The sequence below is a fragment of the Lipotes vexillifer genome, unplaced genomic scaffold (assembly GCF_000442215.2).
Source record: "Lipotes vexillifer unplaced genomic scaffold, Lipotes_vexillifer_v1.1 scaffold835, whole genome shotgun sequence".
Lineage (NCBI taxonomy): Eukaryota > Metazoa > Chordata > Mammalia > Artiodactyla > Lipotidae > Lipotes > Lipotes vexillifer.
In genome coordinates, this window is record NW_006774135.1 from 2,223,945 (window position 1) to 2,238,090 (window position 14,146).

Consider the following 14,146-nt stretch of genomic DNA (forward strand, 5'->3'; position numbering starts at 1 on the left):
AACCTAACCACTTTACAGCAAACCCTCCAGTGGCGTTTAGCTCGTTCACGGTGTTGTGCAACCATCGCTCCTGTCTTACTCCAGCAGTCTCCCCCCATGCCCCGCCCCCAGCCCCTGCAACGGCCAGTCTGCCTTCCGCCTCTGTGGACTCATCTGTTCTGGACGTCTCATAAATGGACTCGTATAGCACGTGGCCTCTTTCACTCAGCATGATGTTCTGAGGTTCATAGTGACGTAGCCGGTGTGAGTGATCATTCCTTTTTATGATGGAGTAATATTCCAGCGTGTGGACCGACTAGGATTTGTTTATTTGTTCATCCGCTGATGCACCTTTGGGCCGTTTCCACCTTTCCACTGTTGTGAATGGTGCTGCTGTGACCAGGGACAGGATCTTGCTGTCCACTTGCTGTGTGATGTTAGTCAAGGCGTTGTCTGTCTCTGGGCTTAGATGGTCCATTAGCAAAGTGAAGGGGATGGGACCAAATGGCCTGGGCCAGTTGAGCCTCGTGTTGGTACACCCTGCCCACACCAAGAGGCCACTCTGACTAATCTCTGCTCATCCAAAAAGGACCAGCCATGGAGAGTGGGTGAGGGTGGGTTTCCGCCCAGCTTCGGCACGGTGGCCTGCTCCACGCCTGCTACGGCTGGCGTGTTCTGCTTCCTACCAAGTCCACCCTGTTCTGCGTTACCACATGGCCAGCTCCATGCCTTACTCAGCTCTGCTGGGTTTTGGATAGCTCAGCCCAGAATGGGAGTGATCTCCCCAGCACAAGAGGCATACAAGTGAGTGCTGACCACCCCTTGTTAAAACCCTGTGGATTGTGTGCTGAGGGTTTGAGGTGGAGGGGGGAGGAGGCATGACTACGTTAATGTCCAATTCTGAGAAAACCACTTGGTTGTCCCTGCACTTACAGCTATGCTGTGTGACCTCGGCATGTCACATAACCTCTCTGAGCCCTGGTCTCCTGAGAGTGGGTGGAGTGGTCTCCGAGCCTGCTGGAGAGTTGGTTTGTGGCCAGCAGTTTCCAAGCTCTTTGTGCCGGCCATCCTTGCTCGGCCCCACCTGGCCCCTCCCAGCTCGTGCCACTGCTCCAGGGATGGTGGCCTGGCACGTGGCAGCCCCAGGAGCAGGCCACCGGCCTCTCTCAGGGCCCACTGCCTGGGACAGACAAAATGACAGGTTGCAGGCCGCACCCTCCCTCCCCCGACAGCCTTGGGCAGGTCCGGGCCTGCCCGCTTGGGCCCTGCCAGCCGGTGGCCAAGCTGATTCCCGTGGCCCCTTGCCAAGAGCCTGGAGGCTGGCCCAGGGGAGACATCACCTTGACCTGGGTGGGGGCAGTGGGCAGGGTGGGCTCTGGTTTCCCTGCCCCTCCCCCCTACCGTAGGATAAGCGTTCAAGATGTGCCCAGTGTGGTCACTGCCACCTCCTCCTGGGTGGCTGCTTCGGGTGGGCATGGAGGCCCTCAGGAGGGGTGACAGTGGGGACAAAGGCCAGCAGGCACTGAGTCAGGGCGCCCCAAGCCCTGGGCATCTCCTTGAAGGGGGGCCTCTCGTGCAGTGACCCCCTCCAGTGACAGAGAAGCTTCTCGGCCTCGGCCTTGGCAGCTGCCTCGTGAGGTTGACACTGCTTTTGTGTCCAGGCCATACGCAAGGATCCCACATCAGAGGTGAAAGGCCGCCCAGCCTGCAGCAATCGGGCACAGCCAGGCTCGTACCAGGGCCTTGGCTCCAGCCTCCGGTGGGCCCTGCACATGCCCTTCCCAGGGGGCACCCGGGATCTAAGCTGTTGCCAGCTGCTGGGGCCTCGGGAGCCCCCAAACCTGGCTTGAGCCATCCCCGGGCCAAACCTAGAGATGCAGTTCATAATAATAATGACCACGCGTGTTCCAGTGTAATGGTGACCCAGGCATAGCAGAGACTTTATTTTTTTGTTTTGTTTTTATTTTTTAATTTATTTTTTATTGAAGTCTAGTTGATCTACAAAGTAGTGCTAATTTCTGCTGTACAGCAAAGCGACTCAGTTACACACATATATGCATCTTTTTCATATTCTTTTCCATTACGGTTTATCCCAGGATATTGAGTATAATTCCCTGTGCTGTACAGTCGGACCTTGTTGTTCACCTGTTCTATATATACTAGTTTGTAGCTGCTAACTCTAAACTCCCACTCCATCCCTCCCCCAGCCCCCTCCCCCTTGGCAACCACAAGTCTGTTCTCTGTGTGAGTTTGTTTCGGTTTTGTACATAAGTTCATTTGTGTCATTGTTTTTTAGAGTCCACATGTAAGTGATTTCATATGGTGTCTTTCTCTTTCTGACTTATCTAGTAGAGACTTGAAATTCGTGCTCCCAAGGGGCCCTGCAGCAGCCCCATGAGGGGATGCTGCTGTCACCCCCATTTCACGGGTGGCGGCTTTGAGAAGCTCCTGCTGCCCAGGCCCCCAGCCGGGTCTGAAGCCAGGCTGCCCACCCCCAGGCCTCAGTTCCCGCCCCCAGAAAGGGCAGGATGAAGGGAGGGGCTGGGTGAAGGGCGTCCCCAGTGGTCATTGCTGGCCCCGCCTACCACCTGCGCCCGAGGATGCTGGCTGAGGAGTGCAGAGGATGCCCTCCCAACCCGCACGCTTGTCATTTCCTCCTGGCAGAGCGAGCTGCCCTCGGCCGGGACTGGGAAGATGTCGCAGTCCACCGCCACCGACGAGGGGGCCACGTTCCAGCACCTCTGGAGCTCTCTGTGAGTACCTCCTCTGAGCCCGCTGGACTCGGGGGCTGCGATGGACTCCTCGGGGGCTGGACAGGCAGCTGCTGCCTTGGGCTTTCTCCTGGGGACGCAGGGTCCGATGTCTGGGTTTCTTCCTCTGACCAGCCGTCCTGAGGGGTTGGGTCCAGGGGACAAAGCCTGTGTGTGGCCACGCCAGCCTGGCACTCACACCAGCCCTGGAGAGGCTGGTGGGGTAAGGGGGCCAGAGGCCGCAGGGGCTGAGGGTCAGGGAAGGCGCGGAGGAGACAAGGGGCTGAAGGAATCCGTGGAGGTGGGAGAGGGAGGCCCCCCGGGAGCTGCGGGCTGGCCTTGAGCTCCAGGCCTGGACCATCTGGGCTGATGGCTGTGCTCCCTGTTCTGTTTCCCTCCTCTGTCTAGGGAGCCGGACAGCACCTACTTTGACCTTCCCCAGTCGGGCCAGGGGAATGATGAGGTGGTGGGTGGTGCGGAGGCCAGCATGGATGTCTTCCACCTGCAGGGCATGACCACTTCTGTCATGGTGAGTGGGCTGCCCTCTGCGAGGACTCGGGGCAGGGGCAGTAAATGTGGGCTGTCCTGTCCTGGAAGCCTGCAGAACCAGGAAACAGGCTCTCAGGTGTACGGCTTCCTCTCTGGGCTTGTCAGCACATTTCAGATGGCGAAGTGGAAGATGTATTAGCTCATGTAACTGTCAGTCCAGGTGTAGGAAGCCTTTCAGGCATGGCTGGATCTAGGTGTATGAATGAATTCAGGCATGGCTGGATCCAGGTGTTCAAACGGCTGCCTCTCTGTCTCTTGCTCTGCTTCCCCCGTGGTGGCTTTGTTCTTAGGCAGCGTCTCCTCTCATGGTAAAGCCTCCAACATCATCCCCCTCCCTGTGGGGAAGGACCCCTCTTTGCCCAGAGTTCAGCATGCCTATCTCTGAATGCCTATCGCTGAGCCATCCCTGTGCCTCTGATGGCCTGGGTCCCCTGAAACAGGATCAGGATGGGGTGGAGTGGTGTGGGCTCTGCCCACCACAGGCACTGACTTATGGGGAAGAGCGCCCCGAAGGAAGCTTGAGCTGCTGTTTCCAGAGGAGGGAGGCTGGTTGGGGGATGCAGGGGCACCTGAGGCCCTGACAGCCGCCAGCCCTACGGTGTCTCAGGCCTTGCCACTCTGGAGGAGGGTTGTGATAACCGGGTCGTGGCCATACTCCTGTCTCTCTCCCTGGCCTCCCACTGCCAGGCGCTGGTGGGCTAGGAGGTGGGGGGCAGGAGAGACACAAGAAGGGTGTATAAGGACCCCTGGCCCCGGGGAGGCCCAGCAACGCCTGCCGTCCCCAGCGCCCCCTGTGGTCACCTCCTTGGGACAGCCTCTGCTGGACCCGGGGCTGCTCCGTCCTGCCCACAGGCTTGCTGTGCAGCTCGCTCAGACGGGGACTTGTCGTGGGACCTTGGCTAAGTGCGTGAGGGAAGCACCTGGGTCTGCCGCTTGCAGTTCCCCGGATGGCGGCTCCCCGGATGGTGGCTCCCTGGATGGCTGCTGGCCCCCACAGCCCAGCACAGTGGCCTCGGGGCACCACACCAGGCCAGGACCAGGGTGCAGGAGGGAGACGGAGCTGGGAATTCTGGAGGAGGGGGTTGCCGCTCAGAGTCTGGCCCCCTCTCCCTAAAGCCCCCTTCCAGATCGGAGCCCTCACCCCAACACACACCCGTCCAAGGCATCTGGTGAACAGTGGGGCCCATGGGGGCTCCGGTAGTGGGAATGAGCCAGGGTCAAGGGGGTGGGGGATGAGGAAGGGTCCCCATGTCCTACGTCAGTGTCCGTCTTGGATGCTGGGCTGGCCCAGGGCCCGCTGGCCCGCATGGGGCGAGGAGAAGGCACCTGCTCGGGCAGTCGCAACTGGGGCAGGTGGGGGTCTGGGGGGCAGTGAGCGCCCTGTGACGTCCTGGCTTCTGAGGAGTCCCTCAGAGTGGACCTGAGGAATCTGCCTGCCCAGCCCAGGCCTCCTGCTTCTGCTCAGGACACCATCAGAGCAGAAACATCTGCCTGTTATAGTCCCATTTTACAGGTGAGGAAACCGAGGCAGACGCTGGGCCTGGGCGGGGCTAGGTAGTGCTGCCCTGTCCCTTCGGACCATTTCCTGTCTGCCAACATCTCCCCAGGGGCCAAGGGTCCTGACCTCTCACGGTCCAGGTCGCCACTCCTGGACGTCAGTGTCCCGGTGCCACTGTCTTGGGTGGCTCTCAGCCTGTCAATAGTGATGCTCTGGGCTAGGATGCCTGGGGTGTTCACCTGCGCCCTACTACCTGCACTGTGGGGTGGGGGGGGTGGAGAGAAAGAGAGAGAGAGAGAGGAGACCCAGGGCTCTGCCTTTATTGGGGCTGAGGATGGGGTGCCTAGGGTTTAGGGGGTTGATTCATTATTGGTGAATTTAAAACATAACAGTGGAATTAAACTGTGAAAGGGAGAAGTGGGGTCACTCCAAGGTCCGTTATCTGGTCACCCAGGGCTTTCTGAACGGGAGCCGTCAGGGATGAGGCAGCTGGGCTCTTGACCCAGTTGTGTAGCTGTCGAGGTGCGTGTCTTTGAAGCCGGTGCCTCACCCACATCCAAAGCCTAATGTCAGGCACTTACTTTACAATCAAAAAGCAAATTGTCAGGGCTTCCCTGGTGGCGCAGTGATTGAGAGTCCGCCTGCCGATGCAGGGGACGCGGGCTCGTACCCCGGTCCAGGAAGCTCCCACGTGCCGCGTAGCGGCGGGGCCCGCTTGAGCCATGGCCGCTGGGCCTGCGCATCCGGAGCCTGTGATCCACAATGGGAGAGGCCACAGCAGTGAGAGGGCCCCGTACCGCAAAAAAAAAAAAAAAAAAAAAAAAAAAAAAAAAAAAAAAAGCAAATTGTCAGACACTCACCCTACATCCACTCTGGGGAGGGACAGGAGCTGCCCCCAGGCTCCAGGGAGGGAGGGCCCCTGAATGCGGTCTCCTAAGAGGCCTGTCTCTGCAGTTTCAGAAGCCCCCACCTCCCCTCCTCCCAGCTGCCCGGCTCACCCCCTGGAGGGCAGTAGGCCCAGGAGACCCCGACGACCCAGTGTCAGGAGCGGACCAGCTCTGGGCTCCTGTGGGGCGGGACGCCCCCCTCCAGGGAGGATGCCTGATGCTGAGAAGGTCTGGGCCAGGGAGGGCAGGACACCCCTCTCACCAGCCGTGGGTAACCAGGATGGGGCCTCTCACCTCTGCCAACAAGAGGGCTGAGTCTCTCAGCTAGCGCCACGCCTCTTAGTAAAAGTCCTGCAGGTTCCCAGAGGTGGGGATGCCCAAAACCACGCTGGCCCTGGCTGGGGGCAGGGGTAGGTGGGGGGAGCCAGGCCCCCTCCGAATGCCTCATCCTGACCCCTGCCTGCCATCGTGAGAGCAGAGACTGGTCTGGGGCCTGGCGTGTAGCCCAGCCCTCACCCTCATGTAGCCCAGCGCAGCCCAGAGGGAAAGGCGAGGCTCAGAGACACAGCTGGACAGCTGGGCAGCTGGCTGCAGAGCCCACTGCCTAGCTGCCTTGCAGAAGGGCCTCTGCCTGATGCATCCAGAGGCCTGGAGCAGGGGCCCACGGAGTCCAGGGTGCAGGCAGGAAGCCCCGCAGAGCTGAACTGGGTGGTGTTGTCTTAAAGTCCAGACTGGCGGCCGAGAAGGCCTGACCTTCTGGCCAGAACACAGCCCCGGCAGACGCTGTGCTGCTGAGGGCGACCTGGTGATGCTGGGGTGCGGGTGGAGACTCCTGAGTGCCTCACCCCCACCCCCGTGGCTCCATCCCCACCCACCAGCAGGTCCCTCGTCAGGGAAAGCCTGGGGCTCGGCGGGGAGGGGGGTAGTCCCTCCTCCAGGCTGGTAACAGGTCAAGTGCTCCCCAGGCCAGGCTCCAGGTCAAGAAAGCAGCAGCTGCAGAGTCAAAAGTTCTCACTCGCCACCCGCCCTGTAGTCATGATTCAGGCCCATGTAAACGCGTGCGCACACTCATGCACACACACACATACACACACGGGCCCCCATGCCGCTCCCTCTGGCCGCTGTCCTCTGAGATGAAGGGTGCCCGTACCCCAGCCCCAGGCTCTGGGGCCACCCCGCCCCCACCGGGTCGTGGGGCTCATCCAACAAAAGGCTGAGGCCAAGGCAGGCACAGTCCTCATATTGGGATACACTGGTCCTTGGGGGTGGCACACACTGTGCTCTGGGGGCCTTGGGTCTCCACCCTGCTCGGTTGCCTTGGTGACCAAGCAGATTACTTCCAGCCGGACCTGCAGGTTCCTGAGCAGCACCCCTGGCCCTGTCAGGAAACAGACCGTTGTGGACCCCCGGGACGCCCTTAACTGCTGCTTCAGTGGCCGCTGGGAACAGGCAGAGTGGGAGGGGCCTCGCCCGAGGAGCCAGTCTGTCCCGGGTTCGAGTCCCCATGTCTCTGAGCCTCGGTGCCCTCACTTGGGGACCTGGGGTGACAGGCCGTATGGGGTCCCAGCAGAGGCTCCACCAGCCCTGTGGGGCCTCGGACCACCCTCCTCCCATGCTGGGCAGCTGAGGACGCCGAGTCGGGCAGTTAAAGGAGAAGGAGAAGGGCCCCTATAGGAGCACTTGGCCCCTCGGCCTTGGAGGAGTCCCAGGGCACAGATTCTTGGTGGGGACGCTGAGCTCCCTGAGGTCGTTGCAGCCAGGGTCCACTGCACCACAGGGCCGAGATGGTGCAAAGGGCGTCAGGGGCTCGGAGGTCAGATCCCACCCACGCCTCTTCTTTGCTTGGAGAGCTATTTGACCCTCTGGGCCTCAGTTTTCTTGTCTGTAGAATGGGCCAGTGAAGATCTAAGCCAAGGTTGCGAGGAAGACTGATGGTGCCTGACCTGTAGGAACGCATGACAAACACTAGACGTGATGCTGAGACCAGGGACAAGGGCTGAGTTTAAGAGAGCTGTTCCCCCTGGAACCCAGAACAGTGGAGCCAGGGAGGGCCCGGGAGCAGCTGCTTCCAGCCCCAGAGCCCGCTGTGCCAGGGAAGGACCCGGCGCCCCAGACCCACCTTGGGGCCCTTCGGTGGAGCTCCTGCCCTGTGTGGTGGCCTCCAGTTCTAGCTGTCCCTGTAGACCCCCGGCGGCTCACCCACGACAAGCACCTATAAAATAGGGCCCCACCTCCTGCAAGAGGAGAGAGGGGAACACCCGGCCTCCTGTGGGCTCGAAATGAGGGCTGCCCAGAGGACACGAGGTGGGAGGTGACTCCTGGGCCCCCGGCGGGTGCCGTGACAAGGGGAACCTTGTAGGGTCTCCCCTGGCCCTGGAGGCCCTCACAGTCTGAGAGGAGCATGGACAGGATGAAGCCCCCCATGGTGAGCGCTCATGGGGTCCCGATCAGGCAGTGGCCGTATGCACCACGTGCTGGGTCTGGGCCTGGGCTTTGGGCCATCCAGGCTTTCTGATTCTCAGTGTCCCTCAGGACAAAACGGGGGCAGGGGGACTTCCTTGCCGGTCCAGTGGTTGGGGCTTGGTGCTTTCACCGCCGAGGGGCCTGGGTTCGATCCCTGACGGGGGCACTGGGATCCCGAAAGCCTCCAAAGAAACGGAAGGGGGCAGGGCTCTGGCTAGCTGTGACTTTGCACGAAAGGTTGAGATGGAAGAAAGGGGAGCTCGGCTGAGAACGGGGCTGTGGCTGAGGTTGGGACTGGCGGGCTTTCCTCCCAGACCACCCCTTCCCTGTCTCCGCCGCCCATCCTCCCGCAGTCTGAGCACCTCCTGCCACCCTGGCTGCCCATGCCTGCCCGCTCCCTGCATCCCTTCCCGCCTCTCCTGGTGCCTTTCTCCGGTGACAGCTGTTGTGGGCGCCTGAGCCGTAGAGGGGGCTGTGTCTGGGGGCTGATCCACCCTGGAGCCCCGCCGGCCCCTCCCCAGGTGCCCAGTGAGCTACGCAGGGGACAGACACCAGGCTTAGAACCTGCAGCCACTCGGGGCCTTGAGACCCCAGCGGTCACCCAGGACAGGCCTTCCTGGCCTGGGGAGGGGGCGTTTCTCCCCAGGCCTGGGAGCAAGGAGGGCACAGTCCGGTAGTACACTCCTTGTAGCAGGCGTTGTCAGAGGACAGAGCCAGCCCCCAGAGGGGTCCGGTGGGCTGAGGGCGGGCCTGCCGCCCCGAGGACGTAGGGCCGGAGCTCAGGGACGGTGAGCCCCACCAGCCACCGGATCACAGAGCCACCTGCCTGTGGGTGTCCGCAGGTGGTGTAAGGAGTTTGACCTGGAGTTGACACATCACCGGTGCCCTTCTGGTGACTCACCCCTTCCTGCGCAGGTGGGGGCCGTGCAAGAAAATATCCCCCCGCCCTGCTGCCGCGAGTCCTGCGGGAGTAGTCAGTGAGGTGGAGTCCCGGTGAGTTAGACTCAGAAGAGCAGGCGCCGCGGGCCCGGCGGGGTGACAGGAGGGCAGCGCTGGCAGCTGAGGACTAAGCCGGGAAGAGCTCCTGGGGACAGGGGCCCCGGCTCCCCCTTCCCTGTCCCCGGATGGCCAGGATTTTGGATAAATGCGCAGGAAGCAGGTGATGCTCTGGGGCAGGTGCCGGAGCTCCGGCACTTTGAGAGCTGGAAACATGCTCTCGTTCATGCTGGGAATCCCAGTCTGGCCCCGGCTCACGCTGTGGGGACCGTGCTGGTTCTCAGGCCGCAGGTGCCCCCGTAGTGTGGGTGGGGCGTGGCGCCTGGGCCTTCAGTGCTTCCAGCAGGGCTCAAGAGAGGAGGTCTTCCTGACCTGACCCTGCCTCCCTGTGGGCAGCCTCCAGTCTGGGCACACGTGTGGCCAGCCCCTCCTGGGCCCTGCCTTGTGCCCTGCAGGCCTGAGCCCCAGAGTGCAGACCGAGGCCAAGGCTGCCCTTCGGCCGTGCCAGCCGTCCAAGGCCCCGCGGAGCCCTGGCCTTCTGCTGCCCAAGGTCTTTGCCTGCTCACTCCCCTGCTGTATTACTCAGCTGTGCTGCGTAACAAATCACCACCAATGGAGGGGCTTAAAGCAGCACCCGTTTATTGTCTCACGGCTTCTGTGGGTCGGGAGTCCTGCATGTCCCCACTGGGCCCCCCGCTCAGGGTCTCACCAGGCTGTACTCAAAGTATCAGTGAGGCCTCTACCATCTTGTCTGAGGCCTGGGACCTCTTCCAGGCCCTGGTTGTTGGCAGAGTTCAGTTTCAGGTTCTCGCTGGCTATTGACCCAGGGCCACTGTTCCCAGTTTCTAGAGGCTGCCCGCCGCACCCTGCCACGTGGGCCCTCCACAGCCTGGCGGTTTGCTCCTGACGCCATCAGGAGGAAGTCGCCCTGATTAGGTCAGGCCCACCCAGACAGCGTCCCTTTTGATCAACTCGAATTTTGCCCAATGTTGCGCAACGCCCTGTGCTTGGACCCAGGCCCTCCCCCTCCTCTCCTACCTACCTGTGTGTCCCTCCATCCAGCCACCTGCCAAGCCCCCTGGCCCTCTTGGGAGAAGCCCTGGCAACACCCACAGGAATCTCACTGACCGACAGTCTTCCCCCCTCACCCCCATCCCCCACCCCGGCCTTCCCTCCTGCGGGCATCCTGGGCAGGAAGGCTCTCGGCCGCTGCCTCTGGCCAGAACTTGCAGCCTGGGCCCCGCTGCAGACTCCCTTCCTGAACATCGGTTTGCCCCACAAACCTTGATGTCTCATTGTGAGTGAGGGACACCTGTGCATTGGGAGTAAGAGCCATGGCCACACGCAGTCACGGGGGTTCAGGCTGCATGTGCTGAGTTGTGCTTTTGGCTGCAGCCGCCAAGGCACCCAGAGCCTGAGCCGGGGGCTCCCGGCCCAGCCCCTTGGGGGCAGCACCTGGCTGCACGTCCCCTGCCTGGGATCCCCCTTTACCTCAACCAGAGGAGCTGGGGGGCTGGACACATCACAGGCTCCTCAGGCTGGCCTCCCTCTGCGTAACCCCACTGCTCCCAGCTCCCCGAGATGTGCCGAGAACAGGCCGGGGGAGAGACGGGGTCTACATGCCGTCTTCTCAGCACCTTGCGAGTTTTTAAGCTCTCCTTGGGGGATGGAAGCAGCTGGGCTCTGGGGGCTTGGAAACTTCACATCCACTTTCACGTGATCTGGGCCCAGGTTGATCTTCCAGGGATGATCCCGGGCCCTGTGCCAACTTTGTGTCAAAGACGGTTAAGTTACAGTGGATGGTCCTCCAGAAAGGGAGTGGCGGTGAGCACCGCGAAGCCGCCGGGGAGGCGGGCCCCCATCTCTGAGCCCCTGGCAGTGCTGAGGGCAGTGCCGTCCATGCACTGCGATGGGCGGGGCTCCAGCGGTCCTCCTTCTGGACCACCTCCATCTCACTCCGGGGACACCTCCATCTCACTCGGCAGCAGTGGGGACACGGCCAGCGGCAGGCCGGGCAGCGTCTGGGGCGCGAGCTCTGGGCTGCGTTGGGCTACACCCAGATGCTCATTCCATTGCCAGGCTCCCTGTGGGGTTCCGCAGGCAGCAAGCCTCCCGGAGTGCGTCTCGTCTCTGCTCAGCCCTTTGGGGCAGCCCCAGAGGGCCACCACATTCCCTAGGCAGGAGTGAGATTCGCCCCACCCTGGGTGCAGGGCCGGAGGCACCATCTGTTCCCTGCGGGGTGGCCTGGCTTTGCCTCCCGAGCTCTTGAGGGCCCGGGCTGGCCCCCTGATGCTCTGGGGTGGAGGCCTGTGGCCCCCAGGGCCTCCCATGGGCAGCATCTCAGAAGGAGCCAGACGCAGCCTCGTTGCGGAGGTGGCCCACGGCCCCGTGGCCGCCCCCTCCCTGCGCAGGCGCCTTGGTGCGGTCCGACCCAGCAGTGGGCAAGCTGAGGCCTGCCCTGGACTTTGATGAATAGTCATGAGGAATAAAGGGGTGGGCCGCCCGTTTTGTTGTTAGATGCAGCTAGTTGACAGGACCAAGGCAGATGGAGAGGGCCAAAGTGCCCACGGCCAGCCCACATGTTCCGGAGCGTCCTGTGCTTCTGCCCGCCTAGCCACGGAGCCGCTCTGCCTGGGTCCCCCCTGCCGGGCGGCTGCACCCCTGCCCCCGGCTCCCCGGCCACCCATCCCCATGCCTCGCCCTGCGGCACGCCAGCTCCCCGGCGTGTGCAGACCCCTGTGCGCCCACCATGCTGTACGTCAGTGACCCCGTGCAACACTTTGCCTCGGTAGGTGCGCTTCGTGCATCCTTCTCAGGGGGCCTTGGTGGGGCTTTCGCTGTGGTGGAGGATGCACGGGGCATTCTCTTGTCTGTCGCCCTGCTTGGCACCTGGGGCCGGAGGGGATGCCGCCGTCCAGGGTGAGCAGAGGCCGGCAGGAGGCGCCGACGGGCTGAGGCCGGCCCCAGGCGCGGAGGCAGGTGCCTGCCCATCCTGGAGAAGCTCTGGGGACCAGTGCCCACTGGCTGGGCAGGACCAACAGCCAGGGGGAGGAGGGTGGGTGGGAGTCTGGTCAGCTGGTGGCCCTCCTTAGAGACGTGTGGGTTTCCCTCACTCCCTGGCTTTGGGCAGTCCGAGGCTCAGGGTGGGCCGCCCCACCTGCCCGGCCCTGCCCCCGGCTGCAGGAGCTCGGTGTACCCTGGAGGCTGTCTTTGCTCCCTGGGCTCTGGCTGGCTGTTAGGCTGCCGCCACCTGCTCCCAGGACAAGAGCATCCTCACCTGGGAAGCTGCTCATTTGGCTGCGGGGGCAAGAGTGTTTCCTGCCAGCCAAGCTGCGGGTCAGGGGCTCACAGAAAGCTGGCTTCGAGGTGTCCTGTTGCCCCTCACGATGGCAGTGGGCCGGGCAGAGGGAAGGAAGGGACCGCAGCTTGTGCCTGGCCCCTGTGGCCTGCGCCCCGGGAACCTGGGCTCATTTCCAGGTGTGCCCAGTCCCTGGGCCCAGCGGGCACCAGGCTGCTAGTTGAGCAGGTTGAGCTGGGGCTCAGCTGCTCCCCACTGGGCTTTTTTCCTGCCAGGGAGGTGGATGGCGTGGGGGCCATGGGGGAGACCCAGCAGTGGGCAGAGGGTTGGGATGGACAGTTGGACAGAGTCCAGGTGTCCCCAAGCTCTGCGGGTGGAGGACAGGAGCCATGAGCGCAGAGCCACAAAGAGCTGCGGTCCCTTGGCCCTGTGTGCTCCCAAAGGTGTGTTTGTGTGCGTGTGTCTGAGCGTGTGAGTGACAGTGGGTGTGTGTGCTGTTGTTTGCGTTGTGTGTTGGAACAGGTACGTGTCTTTGTGCCTGCAGGTGGGTGTCCCCAGGCAAGGCCATGGGAAGAGTAATGCCGTGCGTGGGGGACCCAGGAGGGGTGAGGGGTGTATGGCCCGTCTACACGGGCTGACCCAGGAACTGGCTCCATTCACTCACATCCAGAAGCTCCATGGCCTCTCCCACCCATGGCATGAGATTTTTATCTGAAACCCAGCCCTGGAAAAGGGTGCAGCCCCGGGCGGGCCACAGCTAGAGTCCTCATGGCTGCCTTCTGTCACTTATTCCGTTTCTGATTCATTTACCCACTAGCACCTGTCACTGGGCTCATACAGTGGCCAGGGGCTCCCCGGGGAGCAGCCTTGTACCCCCAGCCTCTCCATGAAGATGGTGCGTGAGCCGGGAGGGACTGTCTCCCTGCCGCCTGGGGCTCTGTAGTCATACATGGAACCCAAGGCAGAGCCAGAGGCCCGGGGACCTGGAGACCAGTGTCCCTGCCCGGCCAGCTGAGAAGCCCCGCGGACACGCAGGACTCTGGTATAATCTTTTTTCTCGGACGAAATGGGTTTCTCAGTGTAAGTCAGCCGAGGCTGCAGCTCATCGCCTTTCAGGGAGGGGGCGGGGTCAGTGATGGGAGGCACGGGCCCCCCGGCGCTGGGCCTTGGAGTGTCGCCTTCCTGCAGGAGCTGTCGGCAGCAGGGGGCCGCTGGCATCCACCCTGCTGCCGCCGCCGCCCCGCCCTGGGGACCAGCAATGGCTAACCCCATCATCACCCGGCTTCCTGTAGACCCAGGATGACTGTGGCCTGTTCATTCGTTTGGTCAACAAGTGCCTAGAGCAGCTCTGATGGTAGGTAGAGGTTGCCGGAGCCCGTTCCGGGCCAGGTGGGCTGGGCTGGGCTGGGTCATACGGATTTGTTGAGCGTGTCTCCGTTTCCGTCCCAGAGGGAGAGTATTTGTGATCTTACCCCTGCACAAAGAGGGGAAGTGGTCTGAACAAGAAGGGGTGAACTTGAGGTCATGTGGTCGCCTTTGTGGTTATTGTGAGCCCACTGGGCAGGGAAGGAGGCATGGAGCTGCAGGATGCTGTCGGGGCCCCTGCCTGGGTCTCCTGCGGGACCCACCTTTCTTTTTTATCTTTACCTCTTTTTTTTTTTTGCGGTACGCGGGCCTCTCACTGCTGTGGCCTCTCCCGTTGCAGAGCACAGGCTCCGGACACGCA

The 14,146-nt window shown here is 62.4% G+C and overlaps 1 protein-coding gene across 4 annotated transcripts in view; it reads left to right on the forward strand.

Annotated features, from left to right (window-relative positions):
* The first annotated feature begins 2,645 nt into the window (after positions 1-2,645).
* The window catches only part of TP73 (tumor protein p73), a 47,298-nt gene continuing 35,797 nt past the window's right edge, over positions 2,646-14,146 (forward strand). For 3 of the 4 annotated variants that reach the window (XM_007448954.1, XM_007448956.1, XM_007448957.1), the window contains exons 1-2: positions 2,646-2,732; positions 3,138-3,258. In XM_007448954.1, coding sequence (XP_007449016.1) covers positions 2,674-2,732; positions 3,138-3,258 — 180 coding nt within the window. In that variant the 5' untranslated portion in view covers positions 2,646-2,673. The remainder of the gene's footprint in view (positions 2,733-3,137; positions 3,259-14,146) is intronic. The other variant, XM_007448955.1, reaches the window with a different exon arrangement.